At 51.0% G+C, this 13,963-nt stretch overlaps 1 protein-coding gene across 2 annotated transcripts in view; it reads right to left on the bottom strand.

Annotated features, from left to right (window-relative positions):
- The window catches only part of NUP205 (nucleoporin 205), a 64,251-nt gene extending 53,426 nt beyond the window's left edge, over positions 1-10,825 (bottom strand). For both annotated transcript variants that reach the window (XM_029074259.1, XM_029074260.1), the window contains exons 1-4: positions 10,720-10,825; positions 4,703-4,845; positions 2,701-2,872; positions 1,544-1,688 (exon numbers count right to left, since the gene is read on the bottom strand). In XM_029074259.1, the coding sequence (XP_028930092.1) occupies positions 1,544-1,688; positions 2,701-2,872; positions 4,703-4,845; positions 10,720-10,747 (488 nt within the window). In that variant the 5' untranslated portion in view covers positions 10,748-10,825. The remainder of the gene's footprint in view (positions 1-1,543; positions 1,689-2,700; positions 2,873-4,702; positions 4,846-10,719) is intronic.
- Between the last annotated feature and the right edge of the window lie 3,138 nt (positions 10,826-13,963).

The raw sequence follows: 13,963 nt of genomic DNA, 5'->3' as shown, positions 1-13,963 counted from the left end.
TTTCTGAAAAAGGTTCCCTCCATTTCAAAAAACACTGCCCACTCAGAGTCATTGGGCCTCACGGACAAGCTGGAAACTCAACAGCTCAATTAACAGAACACTTCACCTTGAAGAGCCCGGCTTTTAAAACACACTGCAACGATCAGACCCCTTTTCATCCAGATCTAAACTGAAGGTGAAGCTGCCCCTGAGGAAAACGCATCAGGGACATCGCACTGTCAAAGAACCGCTGCCCGGGTCAATCTAATTATTTCAGAATAGGGATTAATACAGTACACACTGAAAACAAAAAGCTACTAGTTTTAGCACCCTAGGAGAAACCACGGCTGAATTATTAGAACATTCACGTTTTCCTTACAATGCCTCTGTGCCACACGCTTGCGTCTCAAGCAGAAGCTAGGGAGCAATAATATTAATACTAAAATGGCATTTTTTAAGCACTTACTGTGTGCCAGGCACTGTACTAAGCACTGGGGTGGATATAAGCAAATCGGGTTGGAAACAGTCCCTGCCCCACGTGGGGCTCACAGTCTCAATCCCCAGTTTTACAGATGAGGTAACTGAGGCACAGAGAAGTGAAGTGACTTGCCTAAGGTCACAGAGCAGACAAGTGGCGGAACTGAGATTAGAACCCAAGACCTTCTGACTCTCAGCCCGGGCTCCATCCACTGGGCCGTGCTGCCTCTCAAGTTCAGCACTAAGTGCTCAGGACAGTGCTCTGCCCACAGTGAGCGTTCCATCGATGGCATTTATCGAGCACCTGCTATGTGGAGAACATTGTCCCTTAGGACAATGGGGAGTACGATACAATGGAATAAACAGACTGACTGGAGAGAGGGTGGTGAGTTTTCCTGAAACCCTTATCTGCAAAAGGGAACACTACCAAAAATCTTGTTCCTCCCCGGTATCTGAGAAGACTATAAGCTCATTGTGGGCAGGGAATGTGACGGTTTAGAGTTGTATTATACTCTCCCAAGCCCACAGTAAGCGCTCAATAGAAAAGGAAGGAAGGAGAGGGAGAGGAGAAAGAGAGAAAGAGAGACAAAGAGAGACAAAGAGAGAGGGGAGAGGAGAGAGAGAGAAAGAGAGAGAAAGAGAGAAAGAGAGAGAAAGAGAGAAAGAGAGAAAGAGAGAGAAAGAGAGAAAGAGAGAGAGAAAGAGAGAGAGAGAGAAAGAGAGAGAAAGAGAGAGAGAGAGAGAGAGAGAGAAAGAAAGAGAGAGAGAGAGAGAAAGAGAGAAAGAGAGAAGAGAGAAAGAGAGAAAGAGAGAAAGAGAGAAAGAGAGAAGAGAAAGAGAGAAAGAGAGAAAGAGAGAAAGAGAGAAGAGAGAAAGAGAGAAAGAGAGAAAGAGAGAAAGAGAGAAAGAGAGAAAGAGAGAAAGAGAGAAAGAGAGAAGAGAAAGAGAGAAAGAGAGAAGAGAGAAAGAGAGAAAGAAAGAAAGAAAGAAAGAAAGAAAGAAAGAAAGAAAGAAAGAAAGAAAGAAAGAAAGAAAGAAGAGGTTCAGGGACTCTAAGACATAAGGGGGTTCAGAGCGAGAAACTGACCTGAGTTCCAGTGTCCACGTCTTGCCCCGCCGAGACTGAATCAGGGCTTTCAGGGAATTGGCGACGCATCGCTTTCCATCCCAATACAAAAGGACAGCTACTAAGCCCCTGGTTAGCCCAGGGAAGTGTGGCTGCTGGTGCTCTCCTGGGGGAGGAAGCAAACACAGAGTGAGCAACAAAATGCCTGCTTCCAAAATACACTCCGTTCTGCCACAACAGGAGTTTTCACTGCATTCTGAGAGACTAAACCAGCGGTCCTGGGGAACTGACGACGCTCCTCCGCCTGGACGGATATGGTGTCACGCGGTGGTCGGATGCCTGTGGGAGCACCTGAAGTGGGGGAGAGTATTGCTGTGTACTATACTGGACTCTCCCACGCACTTAGTAGAGTCTGCGCAGAGAAGCACGCAATAAAAACTATCACTTCTACCAGGTGCGTGGCTGGGGGCCCCCGAAGCTTGAGCCAAAGCTGAACTCCTCTAGACTATGAGCTCACGGTGGGCAAGAATGTGTCTGTCTGCTATAATACGGTACTGTCCCGAGCGCTTAGTACAGCGCTTTGCACACAGTGAGCGCTCAATAAAGACGACCGATTGAATGAATGTTCTGCCAGATCCAGGAATAAACCTGGATCAAAACGAGAAATCGGAATGGCTGGGGATGGGAAGGAGAGCGAGGGGTCTTCCTTAGACCTGTTGGCTCGAGGGCACAAGGCTGCAATTTGTGCAGCTTCAAGCCCGGCAATTCTTTCAAATTATACTTGATTTTTTGGTTGTTTTTACGATAATATTAAGGGCTTCCTGTGCGTCTGGCACTGTTCTAAGCACTGGGATAGATCCAAGCTAATTGGGTTGGATCCAATCCGTCACGCACGGGAACCACGGTCTCAATGCCCGATGAAGTATCGGGGGTCCAGAGGAGCGAAGCGACTTCCCCAAAGTCACACAGCAGACACGTGGAGGAGTCGAGGATTAGAACCCAGGTCTCCCTGACTCCCAGGCTGCGCTTGATCCCCTGGACCACGCTGCCTCTCAAGAACGCTCTGAAGAACTGACGCGGCTGAAATGGCGACCGAGTCCTTTGACCAGTTCGGATTCCGACTACGTGCGTCGACGGTCCGAAGAAGCTGGATTTACTTGGGCTCGGTGCCAACCTACCGGCCAAGAGCAGTTCGACTGCCGCCAGCTCCCCGATATCGAAGAGGTCGCTGAGAATAAAAGCCTCTCTGATGAGCTGCTCTGGAAGAAGGCGCGTTCCCTGCTGTCCCTGGATGGCGACTCCCTCCGTGCTGGCTTTCTGAATCTTCTCATGCTGCTGAACGTTTTTCGGCTGCGAAAGGAAATTGAAAATAAAAATCAGAGTGAGCGCTCATAAAAAGGCACCACCAATGCAGCCACCTATATACTTCTGACACCGCTCCTGAAGTCTCAATGTTTATGAATGGTAAAAAATGGCAACTCTATACTTTATATATACTCTATACTGAATATAGTATATACTCTATACTGAAATGGCTTTCAGAATATCCTTATGCTACTACACGTTGTTAGCTGCAAAAGGAAACTGAAAGCAGAGAGGACACTCACGAAATGACATGATAAATGTGGTCACCTATGTACTTTTGACATTGCTCTTAAAGCCTTACTGTTGATGGTTAACAGCAGAGAAGTTCTTGAAACCCATGAAGAATTCCTACGCCGTCTCTAGCTGCTTTTCAAACGCCAAAATCAATCAATCGGTGGTATTTACTTTAGGGAAGTGGCCATGTCCGTTCACTTCTCTGTAAAATCGATCAGTGATATTTATTGAGCATCTGCTGGGATTAGAGCACTGTACTAAGCACTTGGAAGAGTAAAGTACAACAGCACTAGCAGACCTGTTCCCAGCCCATGAGCGTACAGTCTAGAGGGATCTCACAGAGAAATGAAGAAATGCCTGCTGGTTAAGTAATCAGCTTGGTCTCCATCAGTAAAACTAGCCAAATTTCCTTTCCTCTGAAGACTTTCTCTTGTAAAAGATGAAAACCTGGAGCATCATCTGAGAATCAACATAGGCATCGGCATCAACTTTAAAGGACTGATGGGGCAACTGGCAGCCAAACGCAGCTTGCCCCCTCTGCCTCTGGGGTGGAGATCAATTGGAGAGCGTCACCGCCTTGCGCTCCGCCTTGGCATCACCTTGTGCCCCCTAGACTGTAAGCTCATTGTGGGCAGGGAATGTGTCATATTGTTTTACTGTCCTCTCCCAAGTACTTAGTACAGTGCTCTGCACAGAGTAAGTACTCAATAAACACAACTGACTGACAGGGCAGGGGCAGAGGGGAAAGAAAGCCCCTTGATTGGATTTATCGTGATTATGTTGTCTTGTTTTTGTCCGCCTGACTCCCCCAGTTAGACTGTGGGCCTGTCACTGGGCAGGGAATGTCTCCATCTGTTGCCCAGTTGTACATTCCAAGCGCTTAGTACAGTGTTCTGCACATAGTAAACGCTCAATAAATACTACTGAATGAATGAGAGGGGCAGGAAGTCCAACAGGGACAAGGGCGACACGGCAGAGGCCGGCACCACGGAAAGCCCACGTCCGAAGAGCAGCACAACAGATCAACAGTCGTGCCTCTTTCCCGGGACATCCTCTGCATCCTGGGAGGATCCCGAAGCAGCAGGGAGGAATAGAAAGTAACCAGGAGTGGCTTTCCCTCCTCCTTCCTCTCTCCTCTTATTATTCACGGCACTTAATTACGTGTTTACTATGTGCTAAACCCTGGCATACGTAGAGGATAATCAGAGTGGATCCGGGCCCTATCCCACACGAGGCTCACATCCGAAGAGGCAGGAACAACTGATATCCTACCCCCATTTTACAGATGTGGCTCTTGAGTCCCAACAGGCCTACGGCAAAACTGGTACTAGGTTCCAGATGTCCTGAGTCCCGGTTCCACGCTCTTCCCATCAGGTCATACGGCCTCCCTTCCCTCCCCTCTTCTTCTCTTTTCTTCTCCTTCCCTCCCCTCGCCACCCCAGGGCCCAGCCTCCACCTCCCCACCCGCTCCCCACTCTTCCCCCACCCTCAAAATCGCCCCGCGCTCGGCCCACACGCGGACCCAGCCATCAATTCTCTCCAGACGAAAACAAAATTCAACAAAGTAAAGGACTGGCTTACCGGATTTCTGAACAACGAGATAAAGTCGGGCTTGTGTTTCTTCAAAATCAAATCAACAAGGTGGACGGCTTCAGGTTGCCGCTTCCAAATGGCGTTTCCCACCGACTGCCAGATGTCTTTGTATGGCCCCCACAGGCTAGCAGCTAAAAGAGAAATCAAATCAAGTTTGAAATCTCCACTTATCGTAACACGGTTCCTTCTCGGTATTCGGTACTACTAAACAGCTGTTTGTACTGGGGACGGAGGGCTCTACTGCCGATTAAAAGCAAATATTTAGGCCAATGAGTGTTGATATGGAAATATACCAGCCGCTTTATTTTTCCTCTGACACCACTACTCTACAATTTCTTCACAGCACCTAAAGGGCCCGAACCCTACAGATACAAGCCCCATCTATCGCAGCCTTTGGATAGTCAATAAATACCATCTCAACCACCTATCCCGAAATCCCAAGATTTGCCCGGGGCTGGAACTTGCCAAAAACTCCAGGTTATGTCAGCTCTCCCAGAATGCTTGTGAGAAGCATGACGGCGTAGTGGATGGAGCTCGGGTCTGGGAATCAGAAGGTCATGGGTTCTAATCCCGGCTCCACCATTTATCTGCTGTGTGGCCTCGGGCAAGTCACTTGACTTCCCTGTGCTTCAGTTACCTCATCGATAAAATGGGGTTCGAGACTGTGAGCCCCACGTGGGACAGGGACCGTGTCCAACCCGATTTGCTCGGATCCACTCCGGCCTGGCACACAGTAAGCGCTTAACAAATGCTACAGTTATTATCATTACTACTAATAAGATCAGCAGAGGAAAAGCAGGCGATGTGAAGGGAGAGGCATCCTCAACAACTTTGGATCCATTCATCCTTCTCTCCCCTCGCCATGGGCCTGACAGCCACTGCCCACCTGACCCAACCTTGGCAAAGTGGGAGAGCTCACAAAATGGGTGATTTGGTATTGCAGAGGGTGAAGAAAGCACAGCAGATTTCATCTACTTCCAGGATCTTGGCCAGAAGGTAAAGGAAAATGCTTTATCAATAGCTAAGAATCACTTTTTGTCCTCTAACCTGTATATTTAACATCTGGAGAATAACTATCTGGTAACCAGGTAAATTAGGATCAGTGGGGAGGATTAGCATTTGGACGGGTATCAGAGGGTACGACCCTAACGTAAGATTAGATTAGATTATTATTAGATTAGACTGTAAGCCCGTCAAAGGGCAGGGACTGTCTCTATCTGTTACCGATTTGTACATTCCAAGTGCTTAGTACAGTGCTCTGCACATAGTAAGCGCTCAATAAATACTACTGAATGAATTTTACTCTGTGTGAGTTTAGCTGTGACTCCATTCTTTAGACATATTTCTTCACACAATCCCCATTTTTCCTTCTGATATATTTTATAGACTACAAGAACCAACCAGACCTAACTTCACTTCACCGCTTCGACTTTAATTTTCGTCATACTCTAAGATACCTTCAAATCCACTCTGTTCCTATTCTGGGGGGCTCAGGTCAAGCCAAGTGGCGTTTATCGAGTGCTTACCATTTTCAGAGCCCCGTACTAAGAGCTTGAGAGTAAAATACAACAGGGTCGGCACCTCATTAGCACCCTGTACAAATCCATCGGGCTCTGCCAGAACGCAGTTTTCACATGTTTTGATTAAGCAGCAGTGGTGGAATTAGGGAATGGTCTTTCTCCCCTGAGTGTCTGCAGACAGTGTGAACAGTAAGACCAATATAGTCTCCGCGTCCAGGTGGAGACAGTCTACGGGCTGGATTTGGGTTCGAAATAACCCAGATATCACCTGGGTAATGCTAATCATTCCTGCCTTCTCCTGATGGCCCGATCCTGCAAAGCACACGGCTGCAGCATCGAAGACGATGACCCTAAGAGCTCCCTTCTCCCATCTGCCCTTTCCCCGTTAGTCCGTTCCAATGTTTTAGGACTCGACGTCTCCGTGCCTGCTTCCTCAGCTGTAAAACGGGCACCGAATACCCGATGTCCCTCTCCTTTGGACTGGGAGCCCCATGGGGGCCGGGGACCGTGTCTCATCTGACCGAATTCACTCAATCGTATTTACTGGGCGCTTGCTAGGTGCAGAGCACTCTACTAAGTGCTTGAAAGAGTACGACACAACAATAAACAGACACATTCTCTGCCCACAACTAGTTTGAGGGAGGGAGGGAGGGAGGGAGACGTTAACATAAATAAATGTATTACAGATCTGTACATTTAGTGCTGAGGGGCTGAGAGGGGGAAAGAACAAAAGTAGGAAGTCAGGGTGACACAGAAGGGAGTGGGACAAGAAGAAAGGTGGGGATTAGTCAGGGAAGGAATTGTACCTACCCTGGAATTTAGCACAGTGTTTGGCACATTCATTCAATAGTATTTGATAATAACAATAATGTTGGCATTTGTTAAGCGCTTACTATGTGCAGAGCACTGTTCTAAGCGCTGGAGTAGACACTGGGTAATCAGGTTGTCCCACATTAGGCTTGCAGTCCTAAACCCCATTTTATAGATGAGGTAACTGAGGCACAGAGAAGTGAAGTGACTTGCCCACAGTCACACAGCTGACAAGTGGCAGTTCCGGGATTCGAACCCACGACCTCTGACTCTCAAGCCCATGCTCCTTCCACTGAGCCATACTGCTTCTCAATTTGCTGAGCGCTTCCTATGTGCAAAGCACTGTACTAAGCACTTGGAATGGACAATTCGGCAACAGATAGAGACAATCCCTGCCCAATGACGGGCTCGCAGACTAAGCCGGGGAGACAGCAAAGCGAAACAGAACGAAACAAAAACAAGACATCATCAAGATAAACAGAATCGCGGAGTCATACGTCTCATTAACAAAATAAATAATAATGGTGGTATTTAAGCGCTATGTGGAAAGCACCGTTCTAAGCGCTGGGGAGATACAAGCTGATCAGATTGCCCCACGTGGGGCTCACAGTTTTAATCCCCATTTTACAGTTGAGGTAACTGAGGCACAGAGAAGTTAAGTGACTTGCCCACAGTCACACAGCTGGCAAGCGGCAGAGCCGGGATTAGAACCCATGACCTCTGACTTCCAAATCCGGGCTCTTTCCACTGAGCCACGCTGCTTCGCTAGGGTCATAAATAATATATACAAATAAGCACATAGTAGGGGCTTAACAAATTATACGGGATCCACGCAAAACCCCACGCCAACCTGTCTTTTTGAAAAGATCAGACCCGCCCAGCAGAGGGAAAGGAAAGCCCGGTGGAAAAAGTGTGGGCCTGGGAGTCGGGGGACTTGCGTTCTCATCGCTGCTCTGCGGCCTTGGGCACAACACAGGTTCTCTGCGCCTCAGCTTCCTCACTAAGCTCATTGTGGGCAGCGACTGTATCTGTTTATTGTTATATTGTACTCTCCCAACGACTTAGTACAGTGTTTTTCACATAATAAGTGCTCAATAAATACGACCGACTGAATGAATTCGTAAAACGGACATTAAACACAGTTCTCCCTCCCTCTTGGACTGTGATGGGCCAGAGACTTTCCATCGTCACCTTCAATGGTATTTACTGAGCGCTTACTGTGTACGGAGCACTGTGCAGACCGCTTGGGAGAGTATAAAACAGCACGGTTGGCAGATAGGTTACCGGCCAAGGATGCGCTTACAGTCTAGAGGCGAGACTTATGTGGTATCTCCCCCAGCGTTTGGCACACGGTGCCTACCAAATGCCACCGGAAGCAAGTCACTTCACGTCTCTAAGCCCCACGCGCCCTCATCCCCATGTAAAACGGGGATTAAGCCCGTGAGCCCCACGTGGGACGGGGACTGTGTTCACTCTATCCTGAATCTACCCGGGCGCTCAGTACAGAGACCGGCACATAGTAAGCGCTTAACAAATACCCTAAATAGGCGGCCGCATTCAAACTCGGCTGAGGGGCGGGATCCGGACGCCAGTGCTGGACCTCTTTCATTCACTCATTCATTCAATCGCTATTTACTGAGTGCTTACTGTGTGCAAAGCACCATACTAAGCGCTTAGGAGAGGACAATATAACAACAGACACATTCCCGTGAGCTCGTTGTGGACAGGGAAAGTGTTGTTACATTGAACTTTACCAGGCGCGTTGTACGGTGCGCTGCACACAGTAAGCGCTCAACCTGATGGATAATAATACCATGACCGCCCACAGAGAGCTTGCAGTCTAGAGGCAGAGACAGACATCAGTAGAAATAGATAAAAATACATTAATTACAGATAAATACAGATGTGCTGTGGGGCTGAATAAAGGAGCAAATATCAGCGGTACAGGAGAGAGAGAAGAGTTTGTTTTGTTGTCTGTCTCCCTCCTTTTAGACCTTGAGCTCATTGTTGGGTAGGATTGTCTCTGTTGCCGAATTGTACTTTCCAAGCGCTTAGTACAGTGCTCTGCATACAGTAAGCGCTCAATAAATACGATTGAATGAATTTATTTTGATGCTATTGATGCCTACTTGTTCTGTTGTCTGTTTCCACCCTTCTCTAGTCGGATCTAGACCGGTAGCCCGTCGTTGGGCAGGGGTGGTCTCTATCTGTGGCTGAATTGTACTTTCCAAGCGTTTAATACAGTGCTCTGCACACAGTAAGAGCTCAGTAAGACTGAATGAATGTATTTTGATGCTGTTGACGCCTGTCTACTTGTTTTTTTGTCTGTCTCCCCCCTTCTAGACTGCGAACCCGTTGTTGGGTAAGGATTATCTCTAGAGAAGCAGCGGGACTCAGTGGACAGAGCCCGGGCTTGGGAGTCAGAGGTCATGGGTTCTAATCCCGAGCCCTCCACTTGTCAGCTGGGTGACCTGGGGCAAGTCATTTCACTTCTCTATGCTTTAGTTCCCTCATCTGGAAAATGGGGATGAAGCCTGGGCCCCCCACGTGGGACAACTTGACGACCCTGTATCTAGTCCAGCGCTTCGAACAGTGCTTGGCACACAGTGAGCGCTTCACAAATGCGATCATTATCTGCGACCGAATTGTCCTTTCCAAGCGCTTAGTCCAGCGCTCTGCACACGTGGCTCAGTGGCAAGAGCCCGGGCTTGGGAGTCGGAGGTCGTGGGTTCGAATCCCGACCCCGCCACTTGTCAGCCGGGTGACGTGGGGCAAGTCACTTCCCTGGGCCTCAATTCCCTCATCTGGAAAATGGGGATGAAGACTGGGAGCCCCACGTAGGACAACTTGATGACCCTGTATCTACTCCAGCGCTTAGAACAGTGCTTGGCACACAGTGAGCGCTTCACAAATGCCATCATTCTTATCTGTGGCCGAACTGACCTATCCAAGCGCTTAGTCCAGCGCTCTGCACACGTGGCTCAGTGGCAGGAGCCCGCGCTTGGGAGTCAGAGATCGCGGGTTCGAATCCCGCATCCCCTGCTGGGTGACAAGCCACTTCCCTCATCAGGAAAATGGGGATTCATTCAATAGTATTTAATAATAATAATAATGTTGGTATTTGTTAAGCGCTTACTATGTGCCGAGCACCGTTCTAAGCGCTGGGGGAGACACGGGGGAATCAGGTTGTCCCACGTGGGGCTCACAATCTTAATCCCCCTTTTACAGATGAGGTAACTGAGGCCCGGAGAAGTGAAGTGACTCGCCCGCAGTCACACAGCTGACAAGGGGCAGAGCTGGGATTCGAACTCATGACCTCTGACTCCCAAGCCCATGCTCTTTCCACTGAGCCACGCTGCTTTGTGCAGAGCACTGTCCTAAGCGCTTGGAATGGACACATCGGCAACGGATAAACAGGGGATGAAGACCGGAGTCCCACGTGGGCCAAGCTGACGACCCCGGATCCTCTCGAGCGCTTAGGCCGGGGCTTGGCACCCGCGGGCGCTTGACAAACGCCATCGTCTGGGACGATCCCGTCCGACCGCTTGGTCCGGCGCCCCGCGAGAGGTGGCCGCTCCATCGGCAGGGCTGACGGGGAAGGCGGGCTTCTCGGAGGAGCGAAGGGGGGGAGGCAGCGACTCTGGAGCCCCGAGGACCGGCCCGCCCCAAACCTACCTGAATTGACCGCCAACGGCGTGGCCATGTTGGCGGGCCGGGCCCGCACCGGAAGGGGAGGCCGCGGGGCCTCGGGCCGCCTCCTCGCCTTCCTCGCCCTCCTCGCCCGCCCCCCAAAACCTCCCCGCGCCCTGGCCCCACACCCCAAACGCTTCTTCCAAGTCGGGGCGATCAGAGGCGGGCGGCGGAGCGCCCAGAGAGAGGGCCAGGCCCAAGCCGGAAAGGAGGCCAGGACCGCCCCCCCCCCGTGCTGCTGCATGCTGGGAAATGGAGTCCTCGCCCTCTGAGGACCAGGCGCCGCCATTGTCCGTCCCCCGCCCTCTGAGGAGGAGACCCCGCCATTGGCCCCCCTCGCCCTCTGAGGACACCCCGCCATTGGCCCCCCTCTCCCTCTGCTTAGGAGACCCCGCCATTGTGCCCCCCCCTCGCCCTCTGATTAGGAGACCCCGCCATTGGCCCCCCTCGCCCTCTGAGGACACCCCGCCATTGGCCCCCCTCTCCCTCTGCTTAGGAGACCCCGCCATTGTGCCCCCCCCTCGCCCTCTGATTAGGAGACCCCGCCATTGGCCCCCCTCGCCCTCTGCTTAGGAGACCCCGCCATTGTGCCCCCCTCGCCCTCTGATTAGGAGACCCCGCCATTGGCCCCCCTCGCCCTCTGAGAAGGACACCCCGCCACTGGCCCCCCTCTCCCTCTGATTAGGAGACCCGGCCATTGGCCCCCCTCGCCCTCTGCTTAGGAGACCCCGCCATTGTGCCCCCCTCGCCCTCTGATTAGGAGACCCCGCCATTGTGCCCCCCTCGCCCTCTGCTTAGGAGACCCCGCCATTGTGCCCCCCTCGCCCTCTGCTTAGGAGACCCCGCCATTGTGCCCCCCTCGCCCTCTGAGGAGACCCCACCGTTGGCCCCCCTTGCCCTCTGGGCCTCACCAACCTCATCTGTAAAAGGAAGATTCAAACCCTGAGCCCCCTGGGGGACCTAGACCGTGGCCAGTGTCATTCCCCCTCTAGTCCAACGCTTGGAGCAGTGACTGCTGCTTAATCAATCCCTTAAATATTAGTGGAAAGGGCACGGGCCTGGGAGTCAGAAGACCTGGGTTCTAATCCCTCCATTGCCACTTGTCTACTTTGTCGCCTTGGGCGAGTCGCGTCACTTCCTCCGTGCCTCAGTTTCCTCACCTGTAAAAGGAGGATTCAAACATATGAGCCCCCTGTGGGACCTGGACTGTGGCCACTCTCATTCCCCCTCTGTCTACTCCAGCGCCGGGAGCAGTGACCGCTGCTTAATCAATCCCATAAATATTAGTGGAAAGGGCTCGGGCCTGGGAGTCAGAGGACCTGGGTTCTAATCCCTCCATTGCCACTTGTCTGCCCTGTGGCCTGGGGCGAGTCGTGTCAACTTCCTCTGTGCCTCAGTTCCCTCACCTGTAAAAGGAGGATTAAAACATATGAGTCCCCTGTGGGACCTGGACTGTGGCCAGTCCCATTCCCCCTGTGTCTACTCCAGCGCTGGGACCAGTGACTGCTGCTTAATCAATCCCTTAAATATTAATAATAATAATAATGTTGGTATTTGTTAAGTGCTTACTATGTGCAGAGCACTGTTCTAAGCACTGGGAGAGATACAGGGTCATCAGGTCGTCCCACGTGAGGCTCACAGTCTTCATACCCATTTTACAGATGAGGGAACTGAGGCACAGAGGAGTGAAGTGACTGGCCCACAGTCACACAGCTGACAAGTGGCAGAGCAGGGATTCGAACCCATGACCTCTGACTCCCAAGCCCGGGCTCTTGCCACTGAGCCACACTGGTGGAAAGGGCATGGGCCTGGGAGTCAGAGGACCTGGGTTCCAAACTTGCCTCTGCCACTTGTCTGTTGTGTGACCTTGGGCGAGTCGCGTCACGTCCTCTGGGCCTCAGGAACCTCATCTGTAAAAAGAGGATTAAAACATATGAGCCCTGTACGGGACCTGGACTGTGGCCAGTCTGATTCCCCCTGCGTCTATTCCAGCGCATGGAGCAGTGACTGCTGCTTAATCAATCCCATAAATATTAGTGGAAAGGGCTCGGGCCTGGGAGTCAGAGGACCTGGATTCTAATCCCTCCATTGCCATTTGTCTGCCCTGTGGCCTGGGACGAGTCATCTCACTTCCTCCTTGCCTCAGTTCCCTCACCTTGTAAAAGGAGGATTCAAACATATGAGTCCCCTGTGGGACCTGGACTGTGGCCACTCTCATTCCCCCTCTGTCTACTCCAGCACTTGGAGCAGTGACTGCTGCTTAATCAATTCCTTAAATATTATTATTCGTGGAAAGAGCACAGGCCTGGGAGTCAGAGGACCTGGCTTCTAATCCCTCCGTTGCCACTTGTCTGCTCTGTGGCCTGGGGCGAGTTGTCTCACTTCTTCTGTGCCTCAGTTCCCTGACCTGTAAAATGAGGATTAAAATTTATGAGCCCCATGTGGGACAGGGATCGTGTCCAGTCTGACTCCCCTCTACTTTACTCCAGCTTTTGGAACCGTGACTGGTGCTAAATCAATCCCGCAAATATGATTATTAGTGGAATGGGCACGGGCCTGGGAGTCAGAGGACCTGGGTTCTAATCCCTCCATTGCCACTTGTCTACTTTGTGACCTTAGGTGAGTTGTGTCACTTCCTCTGTGCCTCAGTTCCCTTACCTGTAAAAGGAGGATTAAAACTATGAGCCCCATGTGGGACCTGGACCGTGGCCAGTCTGATTCCCCCTGTATCTACTCCAGCTCTTGGAGCGGTGACTGCTGCTTAATTAATTCCTTAAATATTATTATTCGTGGAAAGAGCACGGGACTGGGAGTCAGAGGGCCCGGGTTCTAATTCGGATCTGGCACTTGCTTATTGTGTGACCATGGGCAAGTCACTTAGCTTCTCCGTGCCTCAGTTTCCTCATCTGTGAAATGGGAATTCAATACCTGTTCTCCATTAATGGTGCAGAACACTGTACTAAGCACTTAGGAGAGAACAGATGGAGTAGGCACTTGGGAAGCAGCGTGGCTCAGTGGAAAGAGCACAGGCTTGGGAGTCACAAGTCGTGGGTTCTAATCCCAGCTCTGCCACTTAACAGCTGTGTGACTTTGGGCAAGTGACTTCACTTCTCTGTGCCTCAGTTCCCTCATCTCTAAAATGGGGATGAAGACTGTGAGCCCACGTGGGACAACCTGATTACCTTGTTTCTACCCCAGCACTTAGGACAGTGCTTGGCACATAGTAAGC

The sequence above is a fragment of the Ornithorhynchus anatinus genome, chromosome 10 (assembly GCF_004115215.2).
Source record: "Ornithorhynchus anatinus isolate Pmale09 chromosome 10, mOrnAna1.pri.v4, whole genome shotgun sequence".
NCBI classification, from domain to species: Eukaryota; Metazoa; Chordata; class Mammalia; order Monotremata; family Ornithorhynchidae; genus Ornithorhynchus; species Ornithorhynchus anatinus.
Note: the sequence above shows the minus strand (reverse complement) of the source record. Positions and strands in the feature narration are given on the sequence as shown.